Source organism: Taeniopygia guttata, chromosome 30, assembly GCF_048771995.1.
Source record: "Taeniopygia guttata chromosome 30, bTaeGut7.mat, whole genome shotgun sequence".
NCBI classification, from domain to species: Eukaryota; Metazoa; Chordata; class Aves; order Passeriformes; family Estrildidae; genus Taeniopygia; species Taeniopygia guttata.
The window spans coordinates 7,492,170-7,515,970 of record NC_133055.1 but is presented as its reverse complement, the minus strand read 5'-3'; the positions used below and the strand labels follow the sequence as shown (position 1 = coordinate 7,515,970).

General features: G+C 54.0%; 1 protein-coding gene and 1 pseudogene across 1 annotated transcript; both read right to left on the bottom strand.

Annotated features, from left to right (window-relative positions):
- Window positions 1–23,801, bottom strand: part of LOC100230077 (uncharacterized) — a 674,623-nt pseudogene that overhangs the window by 445,300 nt on the left and 205,522 nt on the right.
- LOC140680974 (olfactory receptor 14J1-like) lies at window positions 11,372–21,485 on the bottom strand. The gene is made up of 3 exons (XM_072919862.1): window positions 20,921–21,485; window positions 11,443–11,486; window positions 11,372–11,383 (listed from the first exon to the last, which is right to left on the bottom strand). Exons 1-3 carry the CDS (start codon window positions 21,483–21,485, stop codon window positions 11,372–11,374), a joined length of 621 nt encoding a protein of 206 aa, XP_072775963.1.

Genomic DNA, 23,801 nt, shown 5'->3' with positions numbered 1-23,801 from the left:
TGGGGCTGCCTGGGGACCCTGCCTGGGCACTGCCGGCCCTTGGGGCTCCTCTCAGGAGATCAGGAGGGGGGAACGCAGAGAGGGCTCGGGGATGCCAGGAGTGGCAGCACTGGGAAGGACTGGTTTGTACTGGGATTGTACTGGAATCATACTGGGAGCAGCTGGGCCCATGCCAGGGCAGACTGCAGTCACCCCGAGGGAGACTGGGATCGTACTGGGATCACACTGACACAGAGTAGGAGCCTACGGGGAGCAACTGAGACCATGCTGGGGGCAAATGGGATATACTGGGAGTGACTGGGAGCATGATGAGGGTGACTGGGAGCAGCTGTGAGCAACTGAGATCATGCTAGGAGCAACTGGGAGGAACTGGGAGTCACTGGGTGCCTGCTGGGGATGACTGGAAACGACTGGGCTTATACTGGGATCATGCTGGAGGTGACTGGGATCATAGTGGCAGTGAGTGCCACGACACTGAGGCTGACTGGGAGCGGTTGTGAGCAAATGGGATCGCGCTGGAAGGAACTGGGAGTGAGTGGGAATATGCTGGAAGGAACGGGGGGACACTGTGAGAGACTGGGAGGGACAGTGAGGGTGAAAGGGGCAACTGGAACCATGTGGAGCACAACTGGTTCATATTGGCACTGACTGGGAGCAAACTGGCGTCATCTCTGGATCATACTGGGAGGGACTGGACTAATACTGGGAGTGTCTGAGAGTGACTGGGAACACACCATGCACAGCATCCCTGTACTGGGGGTGACTGGGAGCAACTTGGAGCACTCTGGGAGCAAATGGCATCATACTGGGATTGACTGGGCTGATGTAGCTGGAGGCAACTGGGACCATACTGCGAGTGATTGGAAGTTACTGGGATTATACTGGGACCATACTGGGAGTGCTGGCATGTGACAAGGATCATACTGGAGGTTACTGGGCTCATACTGGTGATGAAAGGAAGCAACTGGGATCCCACTTTGGGCTACTGGGAGCAACTGAGAAAAACTGGGATCATGCTGCAAGCAAACTGGAGGAATTGGGAATGACTGGATGCAGGCTGGAGACAACTGGGACATACTGGGCATGACTGAGATCATACTGGGATAACAAGCACCTTACTGGGATCACTGGGAGTGTCTGGGAATGACCACAGAGATGCTGAAGGCAACTGGGATTTACTGGGGATGTCTGTAACCTTACTGGGGTGACTGGGAACACACTGGGAACAACGGGGACCATGCTGGGGAGAACTGAGAGCGAGTGGAAGTGAGTGGGTCTACACCGGGGACAACTGGGCATGACTGGGACCATGCTGGGAGCAACTGGGATCATATGGGGAGTGATGGGGTTGATACAAGGGACAACTGGGGTAACTGGGATCACACTGGGGAGAACAGGAAGCAACTGAAAGCATGCTGGGGGCAACTGGGATCCTACTGGATCTTACTTGGAGCAACTGGGATCAGGCTGGAAGCAACTGAGGACAACTGGAGTGACTGGGAACATGGTGGGAGCAACTGGGATACACTGGGAGAGACTGAAACCACAGTGGGGGTAAATGGGAACAACTGGAACCACAGTGGATGATAATGGGAGCAGCTGTACCCATGCTGGATTCATACTGGGATCCTACTGGAACTGGCTGGCATCATACTGGGAATGACTGGAAGTGTGCTGGCTGTGACTGGAACCATGCTGGAGGTGACTGGGAGCAACTGGGCCCACACTGGGAGTGACAGGGAGTCATTCTGGGTAGGGCTGGAATCATACTGGGAGTGACTGGAACCATACTGGGGGGGACTGGGTGCAGCTGGGACCATCCTGGGAGCCACTGGGATTCCAGCAGGTGTGAATGGATCCTGGCTGGGGGTCACTGGGAGCTACTGGGCCCATGTTGGGAGGAAAATCTGGACACATTGGAAGCAACTGGGACCAACTGGAAGGTACTGGAACCGTGCTGAGGGGACTGAGACCACAAATGGGGAAACTGGGTTCATACTGGGAGTGACTGGGACCACGCTTTGGGCAACTGCCAGAAACTGGGATCATGCTGGAGGCAACTGGGAGTAACTGGGAAAGACTGCGATCATTCTGAGGTCACCAGAACCTTACTGGGCCAACTGGAATATACTGGGAGTGTCTGTGACCATACTGGGGGGACTGGAATCACACTGGGAACAGCTGGGACCCTGCTGGGGACAGCTGAGAGTGAGTGGGACCATGCTGAGTGGGACTGGGACTATTCTAGGGACACCTGGGATCATACTGGGAGGAACTGGGAACAACTGCAACTATTCTGGCAGCAACTGGGATCATACTGGGATCACAGTGGGAGCAGCCGGGTCCATGCTGGGTGAGACTGGGAAGAGCCAGGTCCATGGAGGGTGACAGGAATCATACTGGGATTGACTGGGAGTGGCTGTGAACAACTGGAATCATGCTGAAAGTAACTGGGAGGAAGTGGGAGGGACTGGGAGCATGCTGGGAGTGACTGGGATATACTGGGAGAGACTGGGAGTCATAGGGATCATACTGGTGGTTACTGGGGTCATGTTGGCATTGACAGGGAGCAACTGGGATCACACTGGGGGGCACTGGCATCATACTGGGAGTGACTGGGATCATACTGGGATTACAGTGGGTGCCAAGGGACCCTGACTGGGGGTTACTGGGAGCTGCCAGGCCCATGCTGGGAGCAAAATGCACACACACTGAGAGCAACTGGGAGCAACTGGGAATGACAGGAGTCATGCAGGTGACAACTGGGATGTACTGGCAGTGACTGGGATAAAACTGGGGGCAGCTGAACCATGCTGAGGTAACTGGGAGTGCCTGGCAAAGACTCTGGGAATGTTCCAGGCAACTGGGATGTACTGGGAGTACCTAAGAACATGCAGGTGGTGACTGGGACCACACTGGGAGCCACTGGGAATGTGCTGGGGGCAACTGGGACCATGCTGGGGGCAAGTGTAAATGACTGGGGTCCTGCTGGGGCAGACTGGGATCATACTGGACTCATATTGGGATCATACTGGGAGTGACTGGGACTATACTAGGAGCAATTGGGAGAAGTGGGAACACACCGGAGAAAAGTGGGAGCAACTGGGACTTGCTGGGGGCAAATAGCGTCATAATGGGGAATGACTGAGAATGACTGGGCTCATACTGGGAGAAACAGGGATCCTGCAGGGAGTGAGGGGAAGTGAGCAGGGTGATACTGGGACTGACTGGGCTCATCCTGGGAGTGCCCAGGAAACTGGAAGCACACAGGGGTAGGAACTGGGCACCTGCTGGGAGCAGCCCCTGGCGGCCCCGGTACCCCCGAACCCCTTTCCCGGCCATGCCGCCCCTCCAGCCCCAGCACCCCCATTGCCGGGTGCCGGCACTGCCAGGGGTCCCCCCTCTCGGGCTCCCCGCTGGGGCTCCTGGGGCTCTCCTGTCTCTGCGCTCCCGCCCAGGGAAGCCGCGGCTCTCCCGGGGCTCCCCAAATCCGGGGTCCCCCCGCCGCTCCCGCCGCTCCCGCGCGGTCCCCACGCGGCCCCGGCAGAGCTCGGAGGGCCCGGCCGGGAAGCCCAACCCGCACCGCGGGGGGACCCGCATCCCCCCGGCCCCGCCGGGGCTCTGCCGCCACCCGCACCGGGACCCCCCAAAAACACCTCCCGGGGACCCCCGATGTCCCCCCGAGGGCAGCTGCGGCTCGGCCTTGGAGCCCCGCCAGCTCCAAACATCCCCCCAAAAACCCCAAACCCAGGGAGCCCCGGGATATTTGGGGCGAGCTCCCCCTCCCCGGGCACCTGCGGGATGGGGGCGACGCTCCCGGGGTGCTGCGAGTTCAGGCGGAGCCGGAGCCCCGCGGTTCATCCTCCCCGCTCCTCCTGCTGCTCCCGCTGCCGCTCCGCCTCTTCCTCCCTCCTCCTCCTCCTCCCCGCAGCCGCGGGAGGGGCGGGGATGGAGCCGGGACAGGTCGGAACGCAGAGAGGGGTGGGGGGATGCCAGGAGTGACTGGGCTGTACTGGGATCATACTGGGAGCAGCTCCTGGGTGACTGATCCTACTGGGATCATACTGGGATCGTACTGGGAGTGAGGAGGAGCAGCGCGGTGGCTCCAGCGCTGGGGCTGGGGGCGCTCCTGGCGGGCGAGGGGGGAGTGGGACCCCCGGCACCGGGACCCTGAATCGCCATTGCCGGCACCGGGACCGCCCCTGCTCCCCTTATCCTGCACAGGAACCCCCCTGAATCCCCCATTTCCGGACATCAGGGCCCTCTGCTCCCCTTTTCCCTGCTCCCAGCCTCTAGATTTCCCGTCTGCCTGATCCTGGAACGCCTTGGAACACCTTGGACCCCCATTCCTGCCTTTCCCAGCCCCCAGCCCCACCTTTGTGCAAAGCCAGAGACCCTCTAAACTCCCCCTTCCCAAACAGCCCGGGTGTTCCCACCCTGGTACCCCTTTTTGGGAAACCCTGGACTCCCCTTTCCTGGGCTCAAGGACCCCTGGAACTCCCTTCTACCTCTCCATCCCTGCCCCCCCATTTCCGTGACCCTGAGACCCCCCTGCGCCCCCATTCCTGAGAACCAAGACACCCTTTTACCCCTTTGCCCGGCACTGAGACCCCCCTGCACCCCCTTATCCGGCACCAGCACAACCTGTTCCCATCCCCCACCTCTCCCAACCCCCAGCCCCACCCTTTTCCCTACCTGGGACCCCTGGGCCCCCATTCCTGCCTTTCCCAGCTCCCAGCTCCTCCTTTCCTCACACTCAGGAGCCCTGGCACCCCCTTTCCTGGGCACAGGATTCCCCGGACACCCCATCCCAGCTCTCCCAGTCCCTGCACCCCCTTTCCTTGGCTCTCAGCCCCTGAACCTCCTTCCCAGCTTTGCCAGCTCTTCATGTCCCCCCTTTCCTTGGCCTGTGGACCCCCTTGGATCCCCAAATTCTCAGCCCCCTCAGCTCCCCAAAATCTCCGTGTCCCCCCAGTTTTCCACTCCCTACAGTTCCTGGAAGTGGTGCTGTCAGAGCCCGGCCCGGGGGTCCCCCAGTCCTTGAATGTGGGGGACGTGGACGGGACCCTCTGCGAGCGCTGCGGCAGCGAGTGGGGCCGGATTGAGGCAGACACCGGGGATGGGGGCGGGAGCTGAGCTGGGATATTGGGACAGCCAGAGCTGGGATATTGGGATAGCCAGAGCTGGGACATTGGGACAGCCAGAGCTGGGATATTGGGATATCCAGACCCAGCTCAAGGACAGGAACTGGCCCGTGGCTGACAGTGACCTGGAGACGGGGCCGGTACAACCAGAGCAGGGGCAGTGGGGGGAGCCGGGGGCTGGGCTGGGATCTGTGGGAATGGAGGACTCTGAGGGGCTGGGATGGGATCTCTGGGGATGGGAGGGATCTGTGGGGCTGGGATGGGAATCCAGGGAGCTCCAAGGGGCTCCCAGGGGCTGGGACACGACTCCATGGGTCTGTTCTCTCCTTGTTCCCAGGTCTCCACACAGTGCAGGGGGTTTCCAGCTGTGACCTCCTGTCCAATGGAGCATCCATGGATCCCACCAGTACGGCTACGAGGGCTGGGATTTCATCTCCTTCCAGCTGGGATCCGGGAGCTTTGCAGTGTCCAACAGTGCTGTCTGGATATCCCAGAGGTGCTGGGAATCCAGAGGGATCATGGTGGAGCAGATGAAGCATTACCTGGGCCACACCTGTGTGGAAAGGCCCCCAAAATACATCAGATATGGTCGGGAGGCTCTGGACCACAAAGGTGGGTGTGGGAAGGGAAGGGCAATTCCTATGGGAATGAGGGATTCAGAAATGGGGGACTTGGGAATGCAGGAATTGCCATGGAATTTCCATGGCCAGATCTCACTCTCATCCCAGTCAGGTGAGAATTCCATGGATGGACCTCCCCCCTAACCCACTGCCATGGGAATTCCATGGGGAAATGATTGGAATTGATGACCAATCCAATGAGAGCAGTGCAATGAGAAGTAATCCCTGCTGGGATTCCATGGGACATTGATCCCAATCCTTTGCCCAGGCCGGCTCTGCTGTGCCTGTAGCTGCACCAGGGGAGTGCCCTGTCCCTGCCCTGAGCCCAGCACGAGCCTTTCCTTGGGTGTTCCATGCCCTGCCCAGGGCAGGAGGGCACTGCTGGAGCGGCTTTGGTGGCCCCGGGCACCCGGCTGGGCTGCAGCCACTGCAGGGGCTCCTGGGGAATGTTCCAGAGCAGAGCTGAAAGCAAACAGCAGTTTCTGGAGGGGATTCTGCCCCTGGGCCTGTGCTGGGAGCCCAAGGGCAACAGCCCAAAGTGCTGGGGCTCAGTGTCCCTCGGCCAGGCTGTGTTCCCTGGCTGTGCCCTGTCCCTGTCCCTGTCCCCTGTCCCTCAGCTGTGCCCTGTCCATGCCAACTGTCCCCTGTCCCTGTCCCCTGTCCCTGTCTTCTGTCCCTCAGCTGTGCCCTGTCCCTCAGCTCTGTGATGCCAGGTGTGGCAGCAGGACCCGGGGCAGCCCTGGGGGAGAACAACCCTGAGCCCCAGCTGGGCCAGTTCCCCCAGTTCCCCCCAGGCCACTCCCAGCATGGGCCCTGTGGCTCCCAGTCACCCCCAGTATGGTCCCACTCACTTCCAGTTACACTCAGTGTGATCCCAGTATCATCCCGGTCACTCCCAGTGTGATCCCAGCATGATCCCAGCATGTTCCCAGGTGTTCCCATTCACCCCTATAATAGTTTCAGGCACTCCCAGTATGGTTCCAGTCCTTCCCAGTATGATCCCAGTATGAACCCAGTCACTCTCATTATGGTACCATTTGCCCCCAGTAAGGTCCCAGTCACTCCAAGTCACCCAGTATGATTCCAGTCACTCCCAGATAGTCCCAGTATTATTGCAGTAACTTCCTTTATGGTTCCTCTGTGATCCCAGTCACTCCTGGTTAATGCAGCCTGGGGTCCCAGGGGTCCATCTGACCCCCGGGCTGCCGCTGCCGTGGGTGTCCGGATAGCGCTGCGCTGTCAGGCTCAGCCTGTCTGGGTCCCTCGGCTCAGCTCCCAGCCACAGGCAACTTAGCGAGCACCTCTGGGGTGATTTCAGCTCTGTGAGTTCAGCTCTCGGTGATTTCGCTCTGAGCTCACAAGTGCGGAATCCGCGCTTGCCGCGTCCGAGGGGGAGCGAGGGATGGGTGGGCTCCACGGACCCCGCGGGTGGGTGGGGTGGTACAATGTCTGTGTTCCCCGTCCCAGGGACTGAGAGAGGAATGTTATCTGGCAAATTAGCATTTGAAGGGACAGTGTCTGTTGAGAAAGATAAGGGTGGAATTTCCTCAGCAGAAGGAAGCTGCAGAGAATTTGTCTTTCCGACTGCTTTAGTAATTGAGTGAAATAGAGGTAGAAACTTAGTTACAGAAAAGTTTTCATTAATCTGGAAAGTGTATATTCTTGTCCCTACTGTGTCCCAAAAAGAATCCAAACCAATAGTGTGTGTGTTAGTATCTGGAAACTGGAAAACAATCTATTCTATAATTTTTTTCTAGTTAGTTTTTGAAAGATTGCCTTTAGAGAAAGAAAAGCTGTTAGCAGATAGGATTTCTAGGATTTGTAAATATAAGTCTCTTTCGTTCTGGGATCGTTTTAATTTACTAGATTTTGATCCCATTCCAGTTTTGTTCTCTTCCATACCCCCAGCAGTAAAAAGAAAAAAGAAAAAACAAAAAAGGACCCAAGATAAAAGTGCATAAAAAGGCTGTTTTAAACGTACACTTCTTCAGCCAAATGTGGGTCAAGGAACTGCTGGGTGGGTGGTCTGCGGTCCAACTCCTGAGGATACTGATATACAAATTCGTTGGACGCCTCTTCAGAAAACTTCTATAAAGGAGGAGTTACCTTCAAGGGGTCATAGCCGTCCAAGGCAGTAACAATTCACAAAGAATGCTGCTCTCAGGGGTGCCAGGATGCCAGTGCTCCATTCATTCGGGCGGCCGTGTTATGAAACCTGGGGTCCCAGGGGTCCATCCAACCCCGGCCGCCGATGCTGCAGGTGTCCCGGATAGCGCTGCGCTGTCAGGCTCAGCCTGTCTGGGTCCCTCGGCTCAGCTCCCAGCCACAGGCAACTTAGCGAGCACCTCTGGAGTGATTTCAGCACTGTGAGTTCAGCTCTCAGTGATTTCGCTCTGTGCTCACAAGTGCCTCTGGCAGACACACAGGGACAGAGAGAGGAAAAGGCTGTATGCGGTTCTACAGCGATGTCCTTTATTGCCAGCTCCTCTGAAGGGATGCAGTGACAGCTCTTCTGCAAATTGGGCAGAAATGGGTGTTTATATAGGGTACTGGGGTGTGTTGGAAATTGTCCAATTCCCAGGTTTGAGGAGAATACACCAATAGCCTTACAGAGAGGTAGGAAGGGTCTGAATGCAGAAGAGGGGCTTCTTTGTCCAGTCACCGTGACTTAGGACATTGGGGGTCCTTTCTGTGCCTCCTGACCTGACAGGAGCTTCTCTAATAAACTTTGCCTAAAGCTCCCAGTCTGCCCATGACAGGAGCCCCTGTGAGTGCCTGTGACATCCCGGCTCTTTGGCAGCCTGGGGACACTTAGAAAGTCCCCATGAAACCCCTCTGAGGGCCTGTCAAAATATCTGATTATTAGTAGGCAAACTGTTGGCTGTTAACCGAAAGGTTGGTGGTTCGAGCCCACCCAGGGATGCCATTTATGTCAGAATCTGTGGTATTTAAATGATCCCAAAATTGTAGAAAGTCCCTGTCTTTGAGCCCCTCTGCCAAAGAAGAAGTCATAATTCATCTGTGCTGGTATTCAAGGTTGTTTATTCTTGCTTATCTATAACATGTTCTGTCTGAGCTGCAGTAGCCCTTTCTTGCGGGGCAGCATGCAGGGCTCTGCCCCTCAGTGGGAAGTTACAAACATTATATACCAGAAACTACCTGTGCTATATTTACAATAATGTGCCAATACCTACCACCTCTGTTGAACAATGTGTCCCCAGTCTAAACCAACAGAAAAATGCCAACACTACAGTGAAACATGAAAGGCATGAAGAAGATGAAAAAGGACAGGACACACACGATTTCCTCCATCTTGCCTCCTTTGAACCCCTTATCTAGAATCCTAAAATTCTACTTTTGCACTCATGTCACACTAATTATTACTCATATCAAACACTCAGAGTGAATAATTCATCCTGTAAGATTGAAAACTCTTTTCCATGGACAGAGATCACTGACAGTGTCTCTGGGGGCTCTGTACAGGGGGGTTCCTGACCCCTGCCAGGGTCCCAGACCTGCCAGGGCAGCCAGAGGGATGCCCTGGATTACCACAGCAAACCTCATCAGGACCCATTGCTATGGTCAGTTTCCATGGCAACCATCACCAGCCCCCTGTTGCTATGGTCAGTATCCATGGCAACCATCACCAGCCCCTGTTGCTATGGTCAGTTTCTATGGCAACCATCTCCAGCCCCTGTTGCTATGGTCAGTTCCCATGGCAACCATCACCAGCCCCCTGTTGCTATGGTCAGTTTCCATGGCAACCTTCCCCAGCCCCTGTTGCTATGGTCAGTCCCTGGGCAGCTCCATGGACACCCCATGCCAGGGGTGGTTGCCATCGACACCAGCTCAGGCCTGCAGCCAGAGCCCGTTTCCATGGCAACCATTGGCACTCCCATCCCCAGGGTCATGGGATCCCAGAACCACAGAAGTGGCTGAGCTGGGAGGGACCCATCAGGATCCTCGAGTCCAACTGCTGGCCCTGCACAGGACACCCCAACACTGCCAGCCTGGGCCTGGCAGCGCTGTCCAAACGCTGCTGGAGCTCAGAGAGCCCTGGAGCTGTGACCCTTCCCTGGGGAGCCTGGGCAGTGCCCCAGCAGCCTCTGGGCAAAAACCTTTCCCTGAGATCCAACCTAAGCCTGCCCCAATTCAGCTGCAGCCGCTCCCTCCACTCGTGTCCCTGGGCACCAGAGTGAAGAGGTTCCCTCAGCCCCAGCCAGGGACCTGCTCCCAAGGCTGCTGCCATGGCCACCATGGCTGGCACCAGCTGTGATGCTCGGTTTCCACAGGCTGGGGTTCAGGAATGGAATTCCCCAATTTCCTGCTCCTGCTAAAACCCCGCTGGTGCTCGTTGCCCTCCCACCTTCCACTGAAGGAAAAAAGGGAAAGATCCCAGGCTGGGATAAGAACAATTTACTGGGAACAGCAACAAGATAAGGAACAAACAGGAAGAGAAAAAATATTGACAACAGAAGGGATAAGAAAAACTATTTACAAGGGAAACTACATCACCATCAATTGTACCTTCCTGGCCACATGTCTCCTCCTGCCTGGAAAGGACACCCTTCTCAGAGAGAGAGAGAGTCCCTTTCCTGCCCGTGGCAATGACCTGAGGTGGGAGTGAATGTAGTGACAGGGCCATGGCCAGACCCTCATGTTCTTCAGTCCCACATAAGGTCATTGGCAGGGGCAGGAGAAGGTACAGGTGTCTTCCCAGCATGGATCACAGGTAACAGGGATCACCAGGGCTCTTCCCAATGTGGGCTGTTCAATGGGGGATGAAGCTGGAGCAGTGCACAAAGCTCCTCCTGCAGTTGGGGCACTCACAGGGCTTCCGTCACCGGTGGCTCTGTTGGTGTTTGGTCAAGTGAGAGCTCTGGCTGAAGCTCTTCCCACACTGGGGACACTCATAGGGCCTCTCCCCAGTGTGGATGCGCCGGTGGCTGATGAGGTGCGAGTTTTTCTTGAAGCCCTTCCCACAGTCAGAGCAGAGGAAGGGCCTCTCCTCGGTGTGGACCCGCTCATGCAGGAGGAGATTTGAGCTGCTCTGAAACCTCTTCCCACATGTGGGGCACATGTAGGGCCTCTCCCCAGTGTGGATGCGCCGGTGGGTGACAAGGGTGGAGTTTTCCTTGAAGCCCTTCCCGCAGTCGGGGCAGCGGAAGGGCCTCTCATCCGTGTGAATCCGCTGATGTACAAGGAGATGGGAGCTGGTGTGAAACCTCTTCTGACACTCGGGACACTTGTAGGGCCTCTCCCCAGTGTGGAACCTCTGGTGGATGATGAGGTGGGAGCTCCAGCCGAAGCCCTTCCCACACTCCCCACACTCGTAGGGCCATTCCCCAGTGTGGATCATCTGATGTCGTTTCAGATTGGTGCTCTGCCTGAAGCTCTTCCCACACTCCAAGCACTTGTGGGGCTTCTCCCCATCGTGAAGCTTCTCAGGGACCACCAGCTCCGAGCTCTGGCTGAAGCCCTGCCCACCTTCCTGACCCAGAGTGGGCCTTTCCTCCTCAGAGCACCCTGGGCTGGGTTTCCAGCCCCTCCTTGTGTGGGATCTCCAGGGCTTTTCCTCCCCGTTGGATGCTTGCGCTGTGGAGTTGCTCAAATTGGCCTCTTCCATGAGGTTGTGCTGGAGAGATTTGTCCTTCCTCGTCTCTATCATCAGCTCCTGCTCTGGAGGAGGAAGGACAAGGAGAGGATGGGATTTGCCTCCGTGCCACAAGGAAGGGTAAGGAGATCCCCCCAGTGCATCCCCGGCAGCAGAGCGTCGGCAGCGGGGCTGTCCTGCAGCCGGGGGCTGTGCTGGGCTGGGAGATGGAACAGGAGAGAGGGGGAAAGGGGCACTGACTTCCTCCTCACCTGCCTGGGGGTCCAAGGGCACCTTCCTCTTCCTCACAGCCTCCTCCTCCATTTCGTGAAGATTTGGGTATGGGAAATTCTGTTTTGGGAGGAAAACAAGGGATGAGCACATTGAGTTTTGTACTGGTTGGAAGGCAAACCAGGGGGAGAGTCTAATCCAGAATGACAATTGAGTAAGAAAATTAAAATCGAGGCAATGATACAGAAACACTGGCTTAATCGGACAGAGTCAGGATATACCCTGACACCCCGTTGGTCAGGGTGGTGGTAGCAGTCTGATGCAATGGTGGCTGCAGTCCGGCTGGAGTGATGAACGTGATTCTGTCAAAGCAGTGATCCTGTAGAAGGGTCTGGTCTTCCTCTGAAGGTCCAGTGGTGCTTATGGAGCTCTTGTCTTCTGGGAATCCAGTAGGCAAGGTGGTCGTGGTGTTGCAAGGGTGAGATTATATCCAGGCAGGAATGCTTGGTTCCTCCCCCTGGGCGGAGCATCCCAAAATGGGATGATGTAATTTTATCAGCCCTGCAGTGACACTCAATGGCCCATTAACAGAAGATGGCCCCTGGAGGGCGTTATCAGGGCTGAGCCATGGAAGAGATAAAGAACACTGCCCCACCTGTTGATAACAGTTTATGGAGATGGTGACTGAAAACACTTTTGGTTACATCTGACACTGTAACTTGAAACAGTGAGGCAATCCCTGCTCGGGGTGGGGGGTGAACACCACCCCCCTTACCCAAACTGGCTCAGGTGTAAAACCCCCACCCTGGGAAGGCCACGCACACAGGGGACAATGTCACACTTGCCCTGCCCCAGGGGAGATCTCTGTCCCTGTCACTCCCTTACTTTCTCTCAATTTTATCTTTCTTTCCATGTCTCTCTCTACCTCATATTTACTGTTCCATAAAATCCACTTTGGATTTGGTCTCCTTAGCACCTTCATTGGGGCAGAGGCATCTCTCTAAAAATTTTATTAACCAGATTGCGACATTATTTTGGCACAGTGTGTTCAGGGCACTGCTGTCTGACCCCAAGTGCCTTTGACAACAGCATGGTTCTTTCCTCTGCGAAGGTTCTGCCTCTTTCTGGAGGAACTCTTGGAAACTTGGATGCAGCTTCCTCTGAGTGACTTTTGGGAGAACTTATGAGGAAAATGGCTGTTGTGGGTGGCCAGTGTAAAGAAAGTATTTTCTTGTCCTTCCTTGAAAAATTTTTTTAAATAACTGGAGAAAAGGGAACAAATGATACTAGCAAGACTGACAAGGATCATTCACCCCAATGTGAGGAATTCAAGACCAGTAAATTCCTACAAGAAACCCAGTTCAAGTAGATAAATTCCCAAATAACTCCCGAATTCACAGCTCTGGGACTTTGCCAAATATGAGAATCATTATTTTCTTTGTCCCTGTCACCTTTGTGACAGCTACACAGAGCTTTCCCTTCCCTTTATTAATCTGTACTGGGCCAAATTTCCACTTTCCTTTTATCGGAACCTGCCAGCAGCTGAGCTGAAGCTGTGCAGGAACTGATGAAACTTGGATTTGCCACAGAATTGCTTCTATTTTCAGTTTATTCATGTTTGGGATTTGATGTGTTTCCATCACAAGTGACTTGTGGGAAGAGCAAATCTTCCTCAAGGCATTTTATGGAGGGTTAAGTTTGATTTCTGCTGAGTTTGTTTTGTCCAGTGCTCAGGGGATGCTCAAGGGCTCTCTGGTTTTGGTTTGGCCCTAATTTTCTTCTGATTTGTCTTTATCACTTAAAAACACCTGAAAAATGACTAAAAAGAGTATTGACCAGAGATGTCAAAAGTCCCTCCATCTAAGAGTTATTTGAGGTGGAATTTACGGTTTGGAAACATATTCTGGGGGATTTGTGGGTTCTTCGGGGATATATGGGAGTATTCTCCATATCTTTGCACTCCAAAAGCCACGGTGGATTGCTCTGTCACCTCAAAATGACTCAATCCCACCTCAAAATGGCTGGTTCCCACCTCAGTCCCATGCCAAAATTACTCAATTCCACAGCCTCCAGGGTTAGATGGGGTTGGAAGGAGATTGAGAGAAGTAAGATCCAAATTTGAGGTTTTGGGATCAGGATTGTATGGGGCTGGGTGGGTGTGATTTATTTTGATAATTAATAAAACTATCAGAATTATTGATTTCTGTCCCATTCATTTTCTGTCAGTTCTGGTTTGCTTTTCAGAGTGCCGCCTTCTCAGCTGATTTTGTTTGTGACCTCCTGTCCCAGACTGAAAAGCAAGATGTGTTCTATTTCCCATCTGTATGGCAGTTGTCCTGGGCTAAGTGGGCAGTTTTTCCTTATCTCTTCCACAACCAATCCTCCCTCAGGGGAGACATCCACTGATAATGGGCTATTGAATGTCACTGCAGGACTGATAAGAACTATAACATCCCATTGTGAGATGCTCCACCCAGAGGGAGGAGCCAAGCATTCCTATCTGCATCTAGATTTGAGATTCTGGTCCACCAACACAGCTTTTTCTGGGCTGGATTTCTCAGAGGAACAGCTGCCTCTTCCTCTTCAGAAGAAGACACCCTTTTCTACAGGATCACTTCTCCAACAGAACCACACCTGACACTGCAGGAGGACTGCAGCCACAATTCCAATTGGACTGCGGCCAACACCCTGTCCAACAGAGTGTCAGGATGTATTCTGACTCCGTCAGTGCTGTTTTCGTTTACTGCATTGTTTATTTTATCTTTTTATTTTCTTCCCTGATAAAATACTGCTATTCCTGCTATATTTTTACTAGAGAGCCCCCCTAATTTCAAATTTATAACAATTCAGAAAGAAAGAATCTACATTTTTCCATTTCAGGAGAGGCTCCTGCCTTCCTTAGCAGACACCTGTCATTCCAAACCAAAACACCTCCTTTCTCTCTTGCCTCTCTTTCCCTGCTCTGTTTCTCTCTCAGTGCCGCCCTTGACCCAGGACAGCTCCCACCAAAGACCCTGCCCTGATTTAATTCCCAATCCATGAGCTACGACAACCATGGGTGAAGTTATGAAGGCTGGCAGTGAAATGTCCCTGTAGGATCCTGCTCCACTTGGCTTTTGGCTCTTCCATAAAAGCTTTGCCTTCAAGGGCAGGAACATCTTTTCCTGGCTGGGAACTGGAATTCCAGCCCCTGGCAGTGTGTGTCATGGATCCCAGAGGGGCATTCCCGAGGCTCCCAGGGTGCTGCTCCTGCCGTGCCTCCCAAGGAGCTGTGCAGGGCAGGGGACAAGGTGCAGCAGCTGTGTTGGTGCTGCAGTGCCACAACAGCCCCTGGTTCCAGGAGTTTCCGCACTGCCAACAGCCGTTCCTGGGATCCATGATGCCCTGCTGTGTCCCCATGGATATTTGGTGTCATGAAGTTCTTCAGTGTCACAATGGCCACCTCGCTCCATGAGCTTCCGCAGTGTCCAAATGGCCTCCTTGGATGGGCAGTGTCACCATGGACCATTGGCTCCATGCAGCCCCACTGGGTCACCATGGACTCCTTGGTTCCATGAGGTTCTGGGGGTGTCTCCATGGTCTCCTTGGATCCACAGTGTCACAATGGACCACTGGATCCACGTGGCCCTGCTGTGCCACCATGGCCCCTTGGTTCCATGGGACCCCAGGGTCACAATTGACTCCTTGCTTCCACGTCACCCCCTCAGTGCCAAAATGGCCCCTTCGTTCCATGGGGGACACAAAAGATTTATGGAAACATTGAGCAAATCCTGCTTAACACACCTGGGAACACCTGTTTGCATTCCAGAGGGAGGTTAAAGGTGAGGATGACACCAGCAGCTTCCATCTGAAACAGAGATCCAGGGAAAGGAGTGGGACAGAGAATTCAACTGGGAGACGCAGAGAATTCTGCTTCCAGAGATCATTTCTGGTCACACTGTCCCTTGTAGAAAGGTGACAGCATTCCAGGCAGCCTGTACTGAGCAGGTGGCTCCTGAGTGGGGTTTGTTATTTAGGAAACCTGCTCAGGCTTTTCCATTCTCTCCTTCCCAAGAGGAAAACTTCTCCTGGGCCTGTGTGCAGGCAGAGCGCTGAGGAGAGCAGGTGGGACACGGTGCAATGGGCTGGGACATGGAGCTGCAGAGCTCAGGGACAAGGTTCTGCTGCAGGGCACAGGGATGTCAGTGCTGGGTGGGTGATTTCAGACATGGTGAGGCTGGGGGTGAGGAGCAGCTTGTCCAAACAGGGTCAGCCCTCAGGGGACTCATTCTTCTGCATGCCCAGACCTCCTAAGGAGACCTTCAGCATCAAGATCACCTGGGGAATGCTTCTATCAGCTCTTCTCTGAACTGGAAAATAAGAGAATACTCACTTGATTAAAGAAAAAATGTCATGAGGTGCACTTGGAAATCTTCCTCCTTACAAGAACTCCAAACTGGCTCCAATCAGCTGCACAAGCCCTGGAGACTTGCAGAAGATTGAATGAAGACAAAGCGCTCCTAAGGGCTTCCTTTTCTTTAATGATCCCCATGGAGGATTTGGGGTGAAGTCCAGGACCCTCAGGCACTGAGAGAAGGCTGAAGAAGCTGCTCAAGGAGTCAGGAGCAAAACTCCAAGTCCCTTGGAGCATCACTGGGCCCCACTGAGGGCAGGGACAGCCAAAGGCTCCCCTGGGACTGGTGAGAGCAGATCCTTGAGGCCAGGATTGCAGGGAGCCCAAGGCTCAGAGCAGGGAACTGCAATGCTGAGCAAGGCCTGGGCTGGCTGGGGGAAGCAGAAAGGCCAAGCCCTGAGCCCAGCCTGGCACAGCAGGGCCTGTCCCTCACGGGTGGCTCCGGGCTGTTTGTGGGGCAGGGGGATGTGAGGGGCAGCAAGGACAAATGTCACAAACCTGTGTGACCCTGCAGATCCTCATGGAACCAAGGGGCCATTGTGACACTGTGCTGCCTCATGGAATCAAGGAGACCATTGTGAACTCGGTGACCCCAAGGAACCAAGGGTCCATGGTGACCTTGTGCAGCCGCAGTGTCACAGAGGAGCCGCTGTGACACAGCGAGGGCACACGGAGCCCAGGGGCCATTGTGACACATCAGGGCTTTGTGGAACCACGAAGCCATTGTGACACTGCAAGGCCTCATGGAAGCACGGGGCCATTGTGACACTGCAGAAGCAAGGGGAACAGTGTGACACTCCAGGGCCTGATGGAACCAAGGAGACCATTGTGACACTGTGGGGTCCCATGGAACCAAGGGAACATGGAACAGGTCTCGCTGGCTGGGCCTCCTGGGGACCACCTGACAGGTCCATCTGACCTTGGCATGTTGAGGGCTGCTTCTCATCTGTTCCTGAAGCCCTGGGGCTCAGGACTTTTCTTCCTATGAGAGAGAACTGTCCTTCTCCTCCAGGGCCATGGCAAAAGTGGGATTCCTCCTCCAAATTTACTTATATTGCAAAAGATTGTTCCCAGATGAAATCTGCCAGGAGAAACAGGTCTGGCTGCCTTTGCCAACCAGGGGCCACCTCTCATCTGCCTTTCAAACACTGGGACCATGTGCTTTTTTTCTTATGTGAAAAACCACCCATGCAGCTATGCACCCATGGCCACAATGCAGCATCTGCCACTAGAATTCCCTATATCCAAGGATAGCTCCCAGACAGAGGCTGCCAGGACTGAGAAGTCTGGCTGGCCTTGGCTTCCTGAGGGCTGGCATTCATGTGCCTCTGAAACACCGGGGCTCTGTTCTTTTCTTCCTAATGTAAATAATTCTTCCTATCCAGGAACCCACAGCCAAAATTGAGATTCCACCTCCAAAATGCCCTGTGTCCAAGGATAGCCCCTAGACGAAAGGTGTCAGGAGAGACAGGTCTGGCTGGCTTGGCCTAAGGGTGGCCACCTCTCATCTTCTTCTAGAACACTTGGACTTGCACTTCTCTTTCCTATAGGAAAAAATCATTCATCCTGTCATGGCCAAAACTGGGATTCCACCTCCAAAACTCCCTACATCTGAGGATTAATGCTTTGAGAAATGTTTTTTGTTGATTTAATGACCTATTAAACCTTTTCCCAAAGTTTCTCTTATCTTCTATGTTGCCAGAAAGGATGTTTTATTGTTTTGAGCTCCTGAGAATCTCTTGTTAGTATTTCTGCAGTGCATCCAACTCAGAGGACACAAATAACTGTAATTCCTCATAAATGTCTCCTTGAGAGAATTTTTTAGGGGATGCGGGTCAGGGCTTGTGTGTCCTGCTGGGCACAGCCCAGGCAGGGCTTTCACATCCCCATCCCACACTCCATTTCCCAGCTGGAGCCGCTGGTGCCTCTGAGTTCTGCTGCCCCAGCCCCAGGGCCGCTCTCCTTGTCTGCCCATTCCCCCAGGGTCTCTGGGCAGGGATGGCCTCAGTGGGGGCTGCTGACATCCTCAGCAACTTGGAGGCTGCTGCTGAATTTTACTGCTCCAGAGGCTTCTTCAGCCTTCAGCTCTTCAGTGCAGGAATTCAGTGCCCCAGGGCTTATTAACATTCAGAACACCTTAACAAGCCAAGCCCTGGGAATCATTTAAGTTTTCAAATCTCTTGTGGTTGATTACACTATATTTAAAAGGACAGTGAGAAAAGATTTCTTCAGGTCCTGTTTAGTTTTTTTTTACTTGTAATAAATTGATGTGTGAAATCTCCAGTTGACACTGAATCCAAGTGCCTCCTCATGCAGTTGGAATAGATATGAAAATCAAGACCCTTTATGGCTGACAATCCATCGGACTCTGTCCCTGCCCCCACCCCACCATTTCCCCCATCCAAGCCCTGGCACTCAGAGCAGCTGAGGAATGGAGTCACATCCAGGGGCATCCCCAGAACTGGAGACTTTGGCCCGGCCATTTACATCTCTTTATTGCTGACCTGGACAAGGGGATAGAGGGTAGCCTTGGTCAGTTCCCAGGTGACACCAAGCTGGTGGGAGTGTGGCTGTGCTGGGGGGCAGGAAGCTCTGCAGAGGGCAGCAACAAATCTTCTACACTGGAATTAGGAAGGGCAGACTTTGGCCTTTTTAGGATTCTGATTTGGGGAGTACTGAATCAGGTACTGATATTTTAAACAAAAGCTGCCCTTAAAAAGGAAGGGGTTTAGGAAGGATGAACATATTTCAAGAAAGCTGTCTTAATGGGGAAGGAGCTGCCTATCCCAGTGTGGCAAAAGATGAGCTAGTGATGAAAATTACTGTCCTGGCTGCCCATACAGCTTTCCTGGGAACTCAGAGGAAAAAAGGAGTGGCAACACAGGAAGTGTTTTACAATGCCTTTAGGCTATGCAGAAAGACAATTAGAGAGGTGAAAGCTCAAATAGAACTTAACCTGTTGATTTCTGTAAAAAAAAAAAAAAAGTTTTACATAAAATTTTGTAGCAAAGGCAGGGAGAAGGAGAATCTCTATTCTTTATTGGATGCAGTGGAGAATACAACTAAAGATAAAGGGGTCACAAGCTCAGCTCCTACACAGGGAACTAAAGATAAAGTAACTAAAGAGAAGGAAAAGGCTAAACGATTTTACACCTTGTTTGTCTCAATTTTCAACAACTACACAGGTTGTCCTCAGGACAAGTGCTCTCCTGAGCTGGCAGATGGGGACAGGGAGCAGAACAGCCCCCTGTGATCCAGGAGGAAGCAGTTGGTGATGAGCTGAAGCACTCAGATTCTCACAGGTGTATGGGATGGGATGGAATCTAGCCTAGGGGAATGAGGGAGCGGGTGGATGAGCTCCCCAAGCTGCTCCCCATCATTTATCATCAGTCCTGGCTCACCAGGGAGGTCCCAGAGCACTGGAGGTGCCAGTGTGAGCCCATCCCCAAGAAGGGCTGGAAGGAGGAGCTGGGGAGCTCCAGGCCTGTCAGCCTGACCTCGGTGCTCGGCAAGGTTATGGAACAGATCACCTTGAGTGCCACCCCAGGGCACCCACAGGATGGCCGAGGGGTCAGAGCCAGCCAGCGTGGATTTCAGTACCTACACTGATGATCTGGATGAGGGGACTGAGTCCACCATAATCAAATTTGCAGATGACACCAAACTGGGTGTGAGTGTGGATCTGCTGGAGGGCAGGAGGGCTCTACATGGAGACCTGGACAGGCTGGATCCAACAAGGTGAGGTTTTACAAGGCCAAGTGACACTGCACTGAACCAGGAGGTCAGTGTTACTCTCTGGGGCTTCGTGAACAACAAAGACCACTATGACATGAGGGCACCTTGTATAACCAAGAGGCCATTGTGACAATGCGAGTACTTGTTGAATGAAGGAAGCAATTTTGGGAACGGAGTGCTCCTTGGGACCAAGAGGCCATTGTGACACCGTGGAACCAAGGAGAGCATTGCTGCACTGTGACACCTCCTGGAACCAAGGATCCACTGTGACACTGCAGGGCCCGGGGGGACCAAGGGGCCACTGTGACACTGCAGGGCCCAAGGATCCAAGGGACTTTGTGACACCAAGGGGTCCCATGGAACCAAAGAGACATTGTGACACTGGGAGGCCTCATGGAGTCATGGAGACCATTGGGACACTCTGGGGCCGCATGGAACCCTGGTGACACCAAGTTGTCTGGGAGGGCCTGGTGTAACCAAAGGGACATTGTGACACTGAGGGGCCCCTTGGAACCAAGGACATCTTTGCAAATGACACCAAGCTGGATGTGAGTGTGGATCTGCTGGAGGGTAGGAGGGCTCTGCACAGGGCCCTGGACAGGCTGGATCCAGGGCCCAAACCCAACAAGGTGAGGTTTCACAAGTCCAAGTGCCGGGTCCTGCGCTTTGGCCACAACAACCCCTGCAGCGCTACAGGCTGGGGACAGAGGGGCTGGACAGCAGCCAGGCAGAAAGGGACCTGCAGGGACTGATGGACAGCAGGCTGGACATGAGCCAGCAGTGTGCCCAGGTGGCCAAGAAGGCAAATGGCTCCTGGCCTGGATCAGGAATGGTGTGGCCAGCAGGAGCAGGGCTACTGTGCCAGCACTGATCTGCCCCAGCTCTGCACACAGACATTGCTGCTGCAGCTCCAGAGAAGGCAACAAAAGGGCATCTCTGCAGAAAACTCTGCTGGGAGATCCTTTAGTTCCTTGAAAGCCACCGAGAGTGCAGCCCCTCATTGACACAATCTGTGGCAACAGGAAAGGTGGAGACAAAATGACAAATGGCTAAAAAATAGCATTTATTGTGGACAATATGAAAAAAAGTAAAACAAAGGAAAAAATTCCCAACAACTAATTCAACAAGAAGTATCAAAGATGACTTTTGTTACAAGTGATTTTCCGAAACTGGCCATCATTTTAATGTTTCTGAAAGCATCCAGTCATCAGTCTCCACACTGCAGCCTTGAGCTCCTGGTTCCTCAGGCTGTAGATGAGGGGGTTCAGGGCTGGAGGCACCACCGAGTACAGAACTGACAGGGCCAGATCCAGGGATGGGGAGGACATCGAGGGGGGCTTTAGGTAGGTAAATGCACCAGTGCTGAGGAACAAAGAGACCACAGCCAGGTGAGGGAGGCAGGTGGAAAAGGCTTTGTGCCGTCTCTGCTCAGAGGGGATCCTCAGCACAGCCCTGAAGATCTGCACATAGGAGAAAACCATGAACACAAAACAACCAAATCCTAAACACACACTAATAAGAAGAAGCCCAAATTTCCTGAGGTAGGATTTGGAGCAGGAGAGCTTGAGGATCTGTGGGATTTCACAGAAGAACTGGCCCAGGGCATTGCCATGGCACAGGGGCAGGGAAAATGTATTGGCTGTGTGCAGCAGTGAATAGAGAAAGGCACTGGCCCAGGCAGCTGCTGCCATGTGGGCACAAGCTCTGCTGCCCAGGAGGGTCCCATAGTGCAGGGGTTTGCAGATGGACACGTAGAGGTCGTAGCACATGATGGTCAGGAGGGAAAACCCTGCAGTGATGAAAAAGGCAAAAAAACAGAGCTGAGCAGCACATCCTGTGTAGGAGATGTTCCTGGTGTCCCAGAGGGAATTGTGCATGGCTTTGGGGACAGTGGTGCAGATGGAGCCCAGGTCGCTGAGGGTCAGGTTGAGCAGGAAGAAGAACATGGGCGTGTGCAGGTGGTGGCCGCAGGCTACGGCGCTGATGATGAGGCCAGGACAGGTTTGTGCCCTAGACTGAAGCTCCCATCTTGGACTGAAATCTCCGGGAGACTTCCAAGTGTCCTTCTGATGGCACTGGATGAAGGGAGATGCAGCTCCTTCCCTGGCTGCACTGCCAGCATTGCCCAGAGCCGGGCACTGGGGACAGCTGTGTCACCCTGAGCCAGCTGTGCCCCCTGCCAGAGCCCCCAGTGCCGGGCAGCTGCTCCCAGCCCTGTGCTCTGCAGAGGGAACTGGGCCCGGGGCTGCAGAGCTGCCCCACGGCTCTGCTGCAGCTCTGCCTGCACAGGAGGGGCTGCATGCCTTGGAGCCCTGGCCCTGAGGGCAGAGGCTTGGCTGGGGCACAGGAGGGAGGGGGCTTGTGCAGAGGGAGGGGCTGCACTGGAGCGGATCCTCTGGACATCTCTAAACTCTCCCTGCCTCAGCATTTCTGGGTTTTGTTCTCTCTCCTTCCCTGATCTTCTCTCTGCTTCCTGGAGATTTTCCTCCTGCAGGTGTTTCCCTGTGCCTGATCTCTCTGTGCCAGCACTCCCAGACCCCAAATCTCTGTGCACTCTCCTTGGCCTGACAGAACCCTGCCTGTTTGCAGGGCACTGGCTGGGGCAGGTTCTGTTTGCAGCTTGGAGCAAGGACAGCTCAGACTGAGCCTGATGGCTCCAGCAAAGGTGATGCTGCTGCTGTCCATGGGCAGAGTGGCTGAAAGCACATTAGGGATCTCCTGTGAACCTATTGATCACTAAAATAACAGTTCAGATATCTCATGCACTTTTCAAAATTCATAAACAACAGTTAATATTTATCTCCCCTCCCTGCCATTCTCCAATAGCAGGAAACTGAATACAATGTCTTTGGAAATTTCCACATTTTTATCAAAATCCTAGTCTTGGGAATATTCTATGACTGATCAGAAGCCCTCAGTATGTCAGAGCTTCATAAGCATTTCATCTGTCCTGCACCAGAAATACTCAGAGTTGTACTCACAGGGTCTGTGGGCATTGGGATGTTCCAGCTTTAGGAGATCTCTCCAGGAGCTGCAGCTGCATTGTCCTGCAGCCAGAGGTTCCTGTGCCAAGGGCTGGCAGTGATTCTGCCCCAGGCACTTCTCAGCCCCTTCCCAGCCCTGACTGATTGAAGCTCTCTGTGCCTCTGTGCTGTGCCCGGGCTGGCTGCAGGCAGTGCCCCAGCCCTGCTGGGCTGGGAGAAGAGCTGCTCAGCAAGAGAAATGTGCTTTTGAAGCTCTGCTTGGTTACCAGGATCAGCCTCTGTGCCAGGAGCCCGGCCCAGCTCAGCAGCACAGACACAGCACAAGGACTTTAATGACCCTCTGGGGCTTTGTGCTCAGGCCCTGAACATCAGGCCCTGAGAGGGAGCTGCAGAAACCTCTCCAGAACTCCAAGTCACAATCCAACTCCAAAGTTTCTTGGACTTTTAATGGGTCCCACTGAGGGACACGACTGAGAAAGTGTCCCCAGGCCCCAGGCAGAGCAGAGAACTGGAGGCACTGATGACAGGTGGGGACAAAGAGAAGCCAAGTCTTGGTGCCCTGGGGCACAGCAGGGTCTGTGCCACCAAGGACTGTGAGGAGACACCTTGTCCTGAGGCCCTGGGGCCTCCTGGCACAGCCCCAGCCAGGCTGGGCGCTGTCACCCCCTGGTCCTGCCCTCAGCATCCCCCCCTAGCCCACATCCCAGTGGCCTCAAGGATCTGCTGGAAGGAGTCCCTGGGGAGCCTTGGTCAGGAATGGCCCTGGGGGCTTCTTCATGCTCCCAGGAAATGCAGGTTCTTCAAAGGACTTTGGCTTTTGCTTTTGCCTTGGAGTCTCTGAGAGCTTTCTGCAATCATGGCCTCCAATTATCTGCTGTAATTAGTCCCTGGAGAGACTTTGTCGATAACAACACTCAGTGGGGCTCATTAATGCTTCAAGGTACTTCAGTTCTTTTAAGGTACTTGGTGTTTCCCTTTTAAACCAGACTCTGTGTGAGGTTTGTGCAATCATGGCCCCAATTATCTGCTTTAATGAGTCCCTTGAGAGCTTTGTGCTGACACTCAGTGGAGCTCATTAATACTTTGAGTTACTCAACTTTT